Source organism: Notothenia coriiceps, unplaced genomic scaffold (assembly GCF_000735185.1).
Source record: "Notothenia coriiceps isolate Sejong01 unplaced genomic scaffold, NC01 NC01_scaffold00000493, whole genome shotgun sequence".
Lineage (NCBI taxonomy): Eukaryota > Metazoa > Chordata > Actinopteri > Perciformes > Nototheniidae > Notothenia > Notothenia coriiceps.
Window position 1 is genome coordinate 416,752 of NW_011333194.1, and position 12,601 is coordinate 429,352.

General features: G+C 39.9%; 1 protein-coding gene across 1 annotated transcript; it reads left to right on the forward strand.

The window, feature by feature from the left end:
* Positions 1–1,033: 1,033 nt before the first annotated feature.
* Positions 1,034–11,189, forward strand: slc6a7 (solute carrier family 6 member 7). Its single transcript, XM_010781826.1, has 14 exons — positions 1,034–1,368; positions 3,246–3,483; positions 3,970–4,101; positions 4,553–4,760; positions 6,007–6,145; positions 6,267–6,401; positions 6,515–6,618; positions 6,704–6,828; positions 6,946–7,058; positions 7,140–7,277; positions 7,375–7,474; positions 7,763–7,881; positions 9,314–9,487; positions 9,574–11,189. Exons 1-14 carry the CDS (start codon positions 1,303–1,305, stop codon positions 9,739–9,741), a joined length of 1,959 nt encoding a protein of 652 aa, XP_010780128.1. The 5' UTR covers positions 1,034–1,302; the 3' UTR covers positions 9,742–11,189.
* The last annotated feature ends 1,412 nt before the right edge of the window (positions 11,190–12,601 follow it).

Consider the following 12,601-nt stretch of genomic DNA (forward strand, 5'->3'; position numbering starts at 1 on the left):
CAAATGGAACAACCTTACTCTGTGTTTCATATGTTATATTTACAACTTGTGTTTATTGAAAATGAAAAGCATTTGACGTTCATCTTACCTCCAGAACACATGCACCAAATAACCAGCCCCACTGTTCTTTCTGAAGAAGCACCACTTGACATCCGGTTCACCCGTTACCATGTTGGAAAATAAGTGATTTATTACAAAAATAAGAGATGTCACATAATAGTCCAATGTGTTACAATTGACATAATCATTTTTTAAGCACTATTCTATTCAGGTTCTGTTCTTGTTATTTACCAAAAGACAGCTTGGCATTTAAACCACTCATAAACATATCGATGGATTACGATTAAAGGCTGCTGATGCTGTAGCAAGTTAGATTAAAATGCAGTCAAAATGAAAACAGCAATTTTGTATGCTAGTTGTTTAAATAATTGAATAAATAATTAAATTCATACATGTGTGTATTTTGCATTTGGTTCTTACACATAGTCAATCTAAGGGCAACACATTACTTTGTTTGTGTGTACTTACAAATATATGAACTGAGAATATTTGGTACATCTTTGACGTGTGCAATTATATTTTAATTCATCACATGTTAAAGTATATTATAATTCTGACAATTGCAATCATCTCATATTGACTTTTTATCTCATTATTTCGACTTTCCTATCTCATAATTATGACTTTCTTTTATCTGATAATGACTTTTTATCTTATTATTTCGACTTTCCTATCTCATAATTATGACTTTTATCTCATAATGACTTTTTATGAGGTTTAGTTTTTTTTAAGTGGCGGAAATGGGCTTCCATATAGGTATTCGTTAACACTTTTAAAACTCAAAACTTTCACTGAGTAGGCCTACACCCACATACACTCCAGTCTGTGCGTTGATCTCATGTACAGGACAGACAGAGCACCACATAATGACAAAGATTTCCAGATATATATTTTGTTTTTATTAAACAAAGTCCCTCCCATGGTCCTTCCCATGACTAACATATCTGAATACACCCTGGCCTCCTCTCACACAAAGCAGAGCAGGTTGGAGGAGGTGTCTCCCCCTCCTGCACTTGCGCTCTGCCTCCCTGCCCTTCACCTCCCGGCCTGCTGTTTCCTCCTCGTCACCGCGGATGTCTCCCTGCCGCTGCCGCTTCGGTTAACACCGAGCGACAGGACTTCTTCAACTACCTCTAAAACTACAGCAACGTGGCGTACTTCTCAGAGGACTCTAGCGTGTAAAATATGGATTAACAGGGTACAAATAAAATAGGGAAGCACCACCTGCAACGGGGGAGGGAAATGCAGGACGAAAGTGGCAAAGCGGCACTCGGCAACCCCGCAGTAGCAAGTGCAACCAAAGCGCAGGTATGTTTGTTATTCACACTCCAACCACATCACTTTGTTTGACTCCAAAGGAAACGTGGGTCACTCATTAGTTTACCCCAGGTCCCCTGGCGTTTACAGAGTTCGTGGCAGGACAGGTAACATTTGTTTAGATTAAGCAGTCTAACCTGTCTGTCCACATCGCTCTCACCTCAGGCTTGCCTTCAGCTTCACCCTTCACACTGCAGACAGTAGAGATAAAGCGTGTGTACTCAACAGATGTGTGTGCCCAGACATTTCCCAAGTTTTTACACGACCACACACACAGATGATGGTTGTGGTGGTTTAATGATGGTATATCCCGTTATTCAACTTAATTAAAGCACTTTGGCATTACAATTATTTCCCCAATCATTGTTTTTCTCTGAGGCGAACCTTTTTTTTTTTTTGTGATACAATATTCAGGAGTTTTTTGATGTACCTCTGATCCAGCTAACATTTACATTGGTGCTTTTTTTTTTAAGCCATTTGGGAAAGTCCTCAGCAAATAGATATTTCTTATTCTGATTTTGAGAGCTGGAATGATCACACATAGTCTTCAATCTAATTTAATAAGCAATTAGTCAATGGAGAAGACGGTAATCACCAGCAATTCAAATATAAAGGATTATTTGTTCAACATAACACCAAACCTCGCCAGACTCCATCTTCCAGTGATGCTGATATCTTGGCTAGGACATTTGCCTGGGGCTTTTAAATGCCACCTGTGCTTATTTTCTGTACATATTTCTGATTTGAATTGATTAAAGGTGGGGTAGGTAAGTTTGAGAAACCGGCTCGAGATACACTTTTTGTTATATTCCATGGAATGGATATATCTTTCGCTCTTTTTGCACAATCTTTGATACATTTATTTGAAACTTAATCAGCCCTCAGGTTACTCTAGGCACTGCAATTGTTTAAACAGATTCCTCTGTTATATCATCTTGTTAACACAACTACATATTGCAGTACAACTTGCCAGACAACTACTTGACACTTTGCCTCCATAAGTTACATATGAACACATACTCTTGTTGTGCAGGCCCTACTTGGGGAGACCATACATCTCAAAAGACATTACATTTCAAATGACTCAGAACTTAACTGTGGTTTTGTGTGGGTGTCATTTAAATAAAAGGTTAATTATTCATCTTTAAACACATAACTATGGCCTTAAATAAAAAGCAGAAGCCTGGCTGCTATATCATTCGGTCAGACTTCCTCCCTGCTACCTGACATGAGATGTTCACAGACAGAGATAGATAGTTCCTCTCTTGTTCAGAGTGGATTGTCTGATTGACGGAAGAGGAAGATAAAGTACAGTTTGTGGTTTTTAACATTTCAAGAGTTACAGACAGAATGGGGAAACTTTACACGCAACTTGTTTGACATTAGAAATTAAAGATCTACACACTAAGACAAACTCTGTAATATTGAACCAAATTTGAGTACATTTTGGTACCCAGTACTGGTTCAAGCTAGCATCATGTCTGTTACTTGGTATCTATGTGCATAAGAACCACAGGGTCAACAATCACACCCTTTTTATGGCTGAGTATTAGGGTTGTTTCCATTTTGTTTTTCAGCCAAACCTATGGTGGTTATTTCCGACTCAGTCAAAATGTCATATTAACATCGTAACCAGCAAATGTTTGGTTATGTGCTTAATAAAGAATTATAAGAAAGGTAATTGATTCATGTTTTTCTGCTTGACTTAATGAAAAATGTATTTTGCCACATATTTTGCATTATTATTTGTCCACATATGAACAACTTGACTACCTTGTCATGAAAGGAAAATGGAATTAGTTAATTTCAGAGTTATATTAATACCTGTATATGAATGTCCTTTCTGACTGTAATTGTTCTTTCTCTAGAATTCATTACACTTAAACGGGCATAATATCAATCAAAATGGCCACAACACGACAGCTACACCTGCACCGCAGCCACAGTTTGGCTCAGGAGCCCCGAGCCCTGCACCCTCTCCAGTTCTAGTTATCCCAAGGGAGCAGTGGGGAGGGAAGTACGAGTTCCTGCTCTCCTGTGTCGGATACTGTGTTGGGCTGGGGAACGTGTGGAGGTTCCCATACCTTTGTTATCGCAATGGAGGAGGTGAGCGGTCTACAAGCATGTTCAATGCCCTCTGAAGTCTCAAATGCTTTAAATGCCTGGGTGTACCGTACGTCTGTACTGATTTGTTACACCCATTTGGGCAAGAGGCCCTCTTCCCCCTGCCAATGGGTGTGCACCGTCCTCCTCACCACACTTGGTTATTTTTTCCACCCTCAGTCCAGTGGTCTCCATGGCAGCCTTTAGTACTAACACACCAAACATTGACTAATCCTACAAGTTTTCCTTGATTACACACTAGACACAAGGTCTGCCTGTCTAACCCACGCTAATACATCTCCATCTGAAATCCAACATGTTTAGACTTGACTAACAGTGAAGCGCGATGACGTTATGGTCTGTGAAGCTGCCACCTAGACAGAGATTATATAAATTAACCTGCCTTTACAGGCCGTCTACATGTAGCGATGTGGAAGTCTCCCCCCAGCACCATACTTTCTCAAACTGCTGTATTCCTATTCTTCACAGGTGTGTTTCTCATCCCCTACTTCATTATGCTCTTTGTTACGGGTGTGCCCTTGTTCCTCATGGAGCTGAGCTTAGGCCAGTACGGAGCAGCTGGCCCCATCACTGTGTGGAAATGCTGCCCTCTGCTCAAAGGTAACAACCTCCTGCACCATGCTTTTTATCCCAGGACACTTACATACACTGTAATTCAGTGACGCTAAGAGATAGTTAGGTCAGGGTGGGGACTTAGTACATAATTAGTTAAAAGTGTTAAATCACAGTTCTATATTAAATCCCCAGGACTCTTGTGCATCCAGTTTGAACCATGTGCAATGACTTGAGTAAGCAGGATCTCAAGTTGACATGCAAATGCTTGTCATCAGTCAGCCCCGACAAGGAAAATAGCCAGCTGACTCGCATCAGTTTGCCACCTCACTAGCATACGTCATGTGGCAAACCCTGAAAATTCCTGAGAGCTCTGTTGCTCACTTTCTAAATATAATCAATAATAAAGAAACCTTCGGACCTCACAAATATAGCCAGAAAAAACCGGATATAAGACATTCTTGTGTACGACTTGTTTTTCTATGTCTCTTTCTTGTAGGTATTGGTATTGGGATGCTCTGCGTGTCCTGTCTGGTGTGTCTCTACTATAACGTCATTATAGCTTGGACGTTTTACTACCTGGCTAGCTCGTTACAGAGCCCCCTGCCCTGGTCCTGTGATGCTATTGCCAATATAGGCCTCTGTGGAAACATTACCACCAACAGCTCTGCTGGTAGAGGCCTCAGCCCCACGGAAAGATTCTGGAAGTAAGTTGTTTTTTTATCATTTAAAAATAAAATGCTTTTCAAAATTCTACCGGCTGTTTTGAAAAAAATAACCTTAAATATTTCCTTAGCGTGGACTGCTTTAAAGTCTACTATACCTCTCCATGCATCTTCAGCCAGAAGGTTCCTTCACAATACAAACTCCCTTCTTCCAGGGAGTCAGAGTCAAAAGGGTAACATAACCAGTTTCAGATCAAAACAATTTCAAACACATACAATAAAGAAAGAAACCACGATATAAATAGTTAAGGAAGAGAGGTGTTCAGTAGCAATCCATAAAACATTACACTGAGCCATGGATTATGTACAGTGCATTTTGTAAAAGACTGAAGTATGTTTAGAGTAATCATATATTGCAGCTTATTCCACACCCATGCTGGTTACAATACTGTTTTAGAAAGCCCTGATTTCACCTTGTTGCTGTTATGAAACGATGAAAGTCTGGAGATAAATGTAAACAAAACCGTGGCAATAAATAGCTACACATGTATTTTTGTCCTCTGGAACCATCCTAAAAATGTAAATGTGATCCTATATTCTTTACAAAACGTAATGCAGCATGTTAAGCAGACTCCATAAGTGCTATTTATAGTCAATATTTGGCCGTTTTTTAAATGGACCTGGCAGTAATGCTGCACACAAAACTTGTTAACCATTTGTTTTTCTTGAACAAACAGAAATATTCTTCACAATGACTGGACTGTTCAAACTGGTTAAACTGTCACCTTTTGAGCTAATATGACTCAGGACCTTGCAACAAGCTTTTATGTGTTGCTGGAAATACAATTCATCTACATAATACATTTCAATATGCCAATATACATTCCTATGATGTTTTCAAACAACAGTTGTTAAACTTCATGACTGTAATACTTTATAACAGTTACTCCGCAGCTCTTTCAATACATCTTGTATGAAAGGCTGTGTCTCTGTCTCAGTAAATGTTAGACGTTATTGATATGCAGCAAACAAACCAAAGGGTTTAGAGACTGAGGCAAGATACAATATCTAGGTGAGTTTGTTGACCCCTGTAACGAGGACTACTCGTATAGCATAGCATTCAGAGGCATTTAGAATTCTCCGGGGAACTGAATTGAAAAGAAGAGAAAGAGGAAGAAATGACAACTCTAAGGCTTGCTTGCGTTGATGCGTAATAAGTGTAGCACCACTAGCTAAGGAAAGAGGCGAGTCATTTGATCTATTTATGTTTGACTCGTGTGTGTTGCAGCGAGCGTGTGCTGGGTGTAGTGAACAGTGAGGGCCTCCACGACCCGGGCCCTGTCCGCTGGCCCCTGGCCCTGTGCCTCCTGGCCGCCTGGATCATAATCTTCCTGTGTATGCTCAAGGGCATCCGAAGCTCTGGCAAGGTGAATTTACACATTGTTGTTATTGTCAGCTCCCACAAAACACACACAAACACACGCAGACCGTCCTGCCCTGTGCTGGCACATCTTGTTTAATGTTATTGTGTGCTGTCTGTGTTTTCAGGTGGTTTATGTAACAGCTACCTTCCCATACTTTGTGCTCATTGTTTTGATCATCAGAGGGGCTACACTGGAAGGCTCTCTTCAGGGCATTGCTTTCTACCTCACGCCAGACTGGAGCCGATTAGCTAACGCACAGGTACTTCTGATGTTAGACTGGAACTCATGTGGGTACGATGATTTAATTGCTGTGTTAAAGTGATCTAGATATTTTCATTTTTTTAAGGCGTATTTTGGTCTGATACATTACAGGTGTGGAATGACGCAGCCTCGCAGGTCTTCTACTCTTTGGGCATTGGAGTTGGAGGACTGCTTTCTATGGCATCTTACAATAAGTTTGACAACAATGTAATCAGGTGAGTGTGTGCTCTTCTGCTCCAACTGCTACATTGTTGCAGTCATTAAAGGTTCGGTCTCTAACTCGCAGTTTTTATTTTTCAGGGACACTTTGATTATCACCGGAGGAAACTGCTGCACCAGCTTCTTTGCAGGGTTTGCTATATTCTCAATCCTGGGTCACATGGCGTGGAAGAAGGGAGTGCCTGTCGGAGAGGTGGCTGATACAGGTAGATACTGTTTAGTAATCCTTTGGTCCTTCTTTAATCTGGAAATCCATACAGATTAAATAACACGTGTTTATCAAAAGATGAATCTTAAAGGTACATTTCACCTTACACCCACAGGTCCTGGGTTGGCCTTTGTTGCTTACCCAGAGGCCCTTGCTCTGCTGCCGGGCTCGGTTTTCTGGTCCATTATGTTCTTCCTCATGCTCTTCATGATGGGGGTCGATACGCTGGTAAGGCCACACACCCCAAACGATTTGAGCAGGAATAAAGACCCCCTCTGTATGTTTGACACCTGCTGTGATGCTCCACAGTTTGGCAACATGGAGGGCATCACCACGGCCGTGCTGGATGAGTTCCCGCACCTCCGAACAAACACGCTGCACAAGTCCTTGTTCTTAGGCACTCTGTGTTTCTGCTTTTACCTGATGGGTCTCCTGTTGGTGACAGATGTGAGTGTGTTTAACTTTAGGAAGTGATGAATGTGGGTTCAAATGCCTCTGCTCTGTGATCAGACTCACATTTCCCATGCTGTCTGTGTCTTCATAGGGAGGAATTTACTGGTTCACTCTCATTGACTCCTTCAGCACTAGTTTTGGCCTCATCATCATCACCCTCTTCATGTGCATGGGCATCTCCTTCTTCTACGGTAGCCCATCAAACACCCCTAACCTTCGTGTCAAACTCCTATCATTCATAAGAATTCAGGACACGTGATTCTTAGCAAGTTGTAAAGAAGGAGATCCTTGACTTTCTGTATTGTGAATGTTCATAGTAGGGCTGCGTGATGTTTATTGTTTGAGCATGGACATTTCGATGTGTGCTTCCTAAGGTTTTCAGCATTTTGTGAACACATCAGTTAAGCTCTGTTGTTTTGATGATATATTGGTTGTTCCAGTGTTCCTAACATGCATGTCTTTATGAACTTCTCTTTTAGGAGTGAACCAGTTTTGTCAGGACATTATTGATATGATCCGCCATTGTCCCCCCTGGTGCACTAAAGTGCTGTATTACTTCAAAGCGTGCTGGGTTTTCTGCACTCCATTTCTACTGCTGGTGAGTAAACACACCAGAGGCCTGTACTACGAATCCAGTTCAACATACCCTGGATATGTTTGAGTTACCCGGCTTACCTAATCCAAAACAAACGCGCTCTCGCTAAACGGTCCTACGACGCTGGTTATCAACTCGGTAACTCAAGAAGCTGACTCAGATAAGGAAATATATGATACATTATGATGTGAACAGTGATATGATGCGATATGAATGATAATGGGACACATCGACGTCTGCACTCAGAGTCTGACTGTACGTAATGTTACTTTGATCCTTTGTTACTTTTGAGCATATATTTAAGTAAGCTTTCTTAACGCTAATGTTATATTAGTCAGATTGTTCTGAAGATGGGAGCTGATATTCTATTAATATTCACGTTCACAGTCAGTTGATTTTTGCCGGCCGTCTTTCCTGCAACGGCAGTTTTTTGTATTTCCTTTCTCCAGTAATATGACTTGATAGCTTTAAACTCCGCACACTGAGCTCTGATTGGTCAGCAGGCAGTGCTTTCACTGAGTTGATCTCTTATCCTGGAACCTAACCTGCTCCGGACCAGGCTAGCCGTTCAGCATAAGTTACCATGTAGATCTAGCCCGGTAAGAAGTGAACCAGCGTCGTAGGGCCGGAAACCTAGAGATTTCCCTGAAGTTAGCTCGCTAAGCGAAAATCCGGCTTCGTAGTACAGGCCTTTGTACTGTTGTTGTTGTTGTGTTGTTAGTTGACAACATGCAAAACCATGTCACAGTAGAGGCACACAATACAAATATGAACTTTAAAATGAGGATACTAGGGACCTTTTAAACTTACATAAATGCAGCTGGTTTATTGTGTTATCATTAACATAAAGTAAGTGTTATCCTCTCTGTATAATCCAAATGCATTAAATGTAATAGGTTTTTGTATAATTATTTCTACTTAAACGTGGCCATATCAAGGCAATGACCTTCACTGCCAGCTGAAAGGTTATTAAATGTTATTTGATCCTTTACAGTATTGTCGGTTTGCATACGTAGCAAAATCCATGTTACATCAGTCCCTGTTATTTCTGCTGCTCTTGTCACCTAAAGCAAAATAAGCATTTACAGTGAGGCTACTTGATATAGAAATGTTGCACTTACAGTCAAAGGGTAATTTGATGATGGGTGACAGAATGTACTGTCCCAGTGAGTTAAAATCATCCCAATAAATGACTAAAGAGTTATTTGTAAACTGAGGGAGAACCAAGTATTATAAGTCTATTAACAAACTGCTCCAACTAAGAAAATAAAGTACACCACTACTTTGAAATGTAGCCCACTGTTCTGAAAAATAGCAGTTGTGAATAATTCAAGAGGAGAAACTGACATTCAATCTGATCCCCCCCCTGTAGCATTTCTCTGCTGTCCTTCTCATTCACTCTTTCTTCTGTTGTCATTTCCCTTTGTGGCTGTAGCTCATCCTGATTTACATCTTCATGGAAATGTACAACACATCACTCCACTACGGGCCCTATGTGTATCCACGGTGGGGTAAAGCGCTGGGTGTTTGCATCGGAGCGACCTGCTGTATGCAGATCCCCATCTGGGCAATTGTGGCCCTGTGCAAAGAAACAGGAACACTGAAAGATGTCAGTATCAGCACCATGCCACTATTTCATGATTAAACTGACGAAGAGTATCTTTTTAAATATGTGCTTTGCTTCCCTTTTTGCAGCGTTTCCAGAAATCGATCCGACCCCTGAATTCCTGGAGGGTAAACTTGAACAGCTCCACGAGAGTAGAGCAGCACATGGAGCCGGAGAGGGTGGAGGCTCCGTTCACCGTCACGCTCACAGACATGGACTTTACTGCGATGACGTGGGATGCGGGAAGTGAGGCGTGAGAGCACTGATCAATGCAGAGTGATAAGCAAACTAGGTTGTCAATTTTTTGTATCTATGTTATTCGCCCCAGCTAGGCTGTGTCTGACCGCCTGTGTGTCCTGCAGGGCAGTGTGGACTGTTGCTTTATTTATATCACTATGTACTGTATGTTTGAATTTCATTTTCAAACTCTTTTGTTAAACATTGTGTAAAATGTAAGTTTGCAGCTATAGAGTTGGGATCGGCTTCACCTTAGATGGCATAATGAGACATTTGGATGATGGTAATGTAGCATAATATCAGATTTATTTATAATCATAGTAGCAAAGTGCAAAGAATAATCACTGACAACACTCGACAGCAGCTGAGGGAACAGATTGAGTCACGTACGAATAGAAGGGACAAAAAAGTGCAGTGACTCTTGAAGCTTAACTTCAGCAAGCTGGAAAAGTGACCACAAATCATCGGCCTGCCAGAATACAAATTGCACTGAGTCAGGAATACTTTTAACACATTTTACTTTTTAAATGAATGATTGCTAGAATCAGGGCTACAATAAATAAATAAATTTGTAAATAGAACTTGCCAAATCAACTATTAAGTTATTAAGTAATGTCAATGTGTGATCATCTGCAGTTCTGACAGTTCCTGCAGAAAATGTAGCAATCAGTTAACTTTTTTTCACTTGCTCTGTATATATTGATATTATCAAGTTTACAAATATTCTATAGTAGTATTGTATGCAGGCTTTAAGTCGAACCAACTTTACTACTTCAAGAAGAAAATAGATTGCAGTTAGTAGGCATTTAGTTTTTAGTGTTTACTGGAACTTAACTTTGACAGTTCTTAATGGTAGATTGCATCTAATTGCATAAATGTATTAGCTACAGACATTAATGTAATACTCCCTCTAGCACACGATTATTGTCACTAAATCACTATAATTGACAACTTTCTGAGGGCACAAATGTTATTGGATTTCAGGGCCTTTTTTAGAGAAGAATTCAAAAACAGTTTGAATTTTATTTATTGGCTAAGTGGCCAGGCTGCTTAATTTATTATTTACATTTGATGTTGGACAATTATTTAACAAATACTGTTTTTAAGACCCTAAGGCTAATGATATCAAACTCTGGACATATAGACAATCATATGATAAGGAATCAGGGGAGACAGCTCACTAAGAGGACCCCCCCATCCATTTCAGGCTGTACATTCCTAAACTGTTTTCATGGCCCTCGGTTCCTGTTGCAATTCCAGCATACTAGGCTAAGTCGTGTATATATTTTTTTTAAAGGAAAAGCATCTTTCAAGCAAACTTTGAAATGTTTGAACATTTTATTATCCTTTATTTTAGGATTGTAACTCAACTTTAATTTTAACATATTTTTGCCTTTCTACACCGTGTTGCCATTCTGTTGCATATTGCTGTGCACTGCACAGTGAATAAATATTGTTATTGCCTTAATATCTTTCATTCCTTTTTTGTGACTTATTGGATACCACTTTCTTTGAAAGATGGCTGATGAAACTATTTAAGACTGTGAGTTAAGATCAGTTTTATCTGAGTTTTCAGAGTTCCCTCCATAATATTACTTTTGTAACGATAAATGCCTGCTAATGATTGTGTTATACGGTTATATGGTATAATTTAGGCAAGAGAGGCTGTTTTCTAAATGTCTTAATAGCAAAATCCCATTTAAACAACTCAGTTATTGAACAATGTGTGAATATTACCACAAGAGGGCAATAATTGCACAAAGTGAGCAAGGTTTAAACATGTAATCCAAGTTCTCCTGATGAAACCTCACTTTAGCAGTATAACAGGAGGAAAAGACAGAATGTATTTTACTATAGCCCATGTGATAATTTAGTGGGAATGCTGATACAGCATTCCAACTACTTGTTCTTCTAAGCACGGAATTCTTTATTATTATTATTCCGCCGGGATTTTGCACCTCTTCTTCTCCCACATTCCACATCGCAGAAACTCTGTTAAAACATCAAAACGTTCAGCTCGGTCGGGAATCGATGGCTATTACTTTTCTCATTCATAACTTTCATAATTCCAGAGATACATCCCATAATTCATCAAATTTTTAACATGGAAGTCAATGGAGAAATTCTTCAGACTTCAAATCTTCATGCGATTTCAACTGCTAACTGCTCCTTCATACTTTCAGAAACCTCATTCCAACTTTAAAATGTTACACATATTTCTGACAATATTTGTGTAACACTTTTAGAGATATTAAACATTGTTCAAACCTTGGTAAAGAGGCCTTCTTCAGATGTTAGAGTGCATGATGTCACAGCTAGAGTGGAGGACAGATTTAATTTTGCCTTCATATTTTCTTTTAAACCTGCCATAATTCCCAAACCCTACATTCATGAGACATCATTTTTCATGAGAAACGTAGGAAAACATCTCGTAGCTTGAAAAAAAAAAAAATTAAGATAAATAATTAAACAAAATGCCTCTTGAGGGCATGAAGTGACAAAAACTTTCAACAAGTCTCCATTAAACCCCATTGTAAGTTCAGCCTCATCTTTCCCCACCACAGCAACCTAAAGGCCTAAATTAACTAAAGGTGTGCACCTTTAGTTAATCTGCCAAAAAGGCCACATTATTAACCCGAAAGTACACAAAAAGTACACTTCAGATGCTCAAGTTCCTTGACATGCATCACGCTTTGAAATATCACCGATATCTGTTACGGTTCTTCAACAAAACGTTCACATGTAAGAGGTTTATCTCTCATTCAGAACAATGAAAATGCTCTCCTCTCACTTATTACTGCACATCACCATGGAAACCTGTGTCATGGAACACGATGTCATAACTCCAACTGACATGACATGTTCAGAGCAGCAGACTTC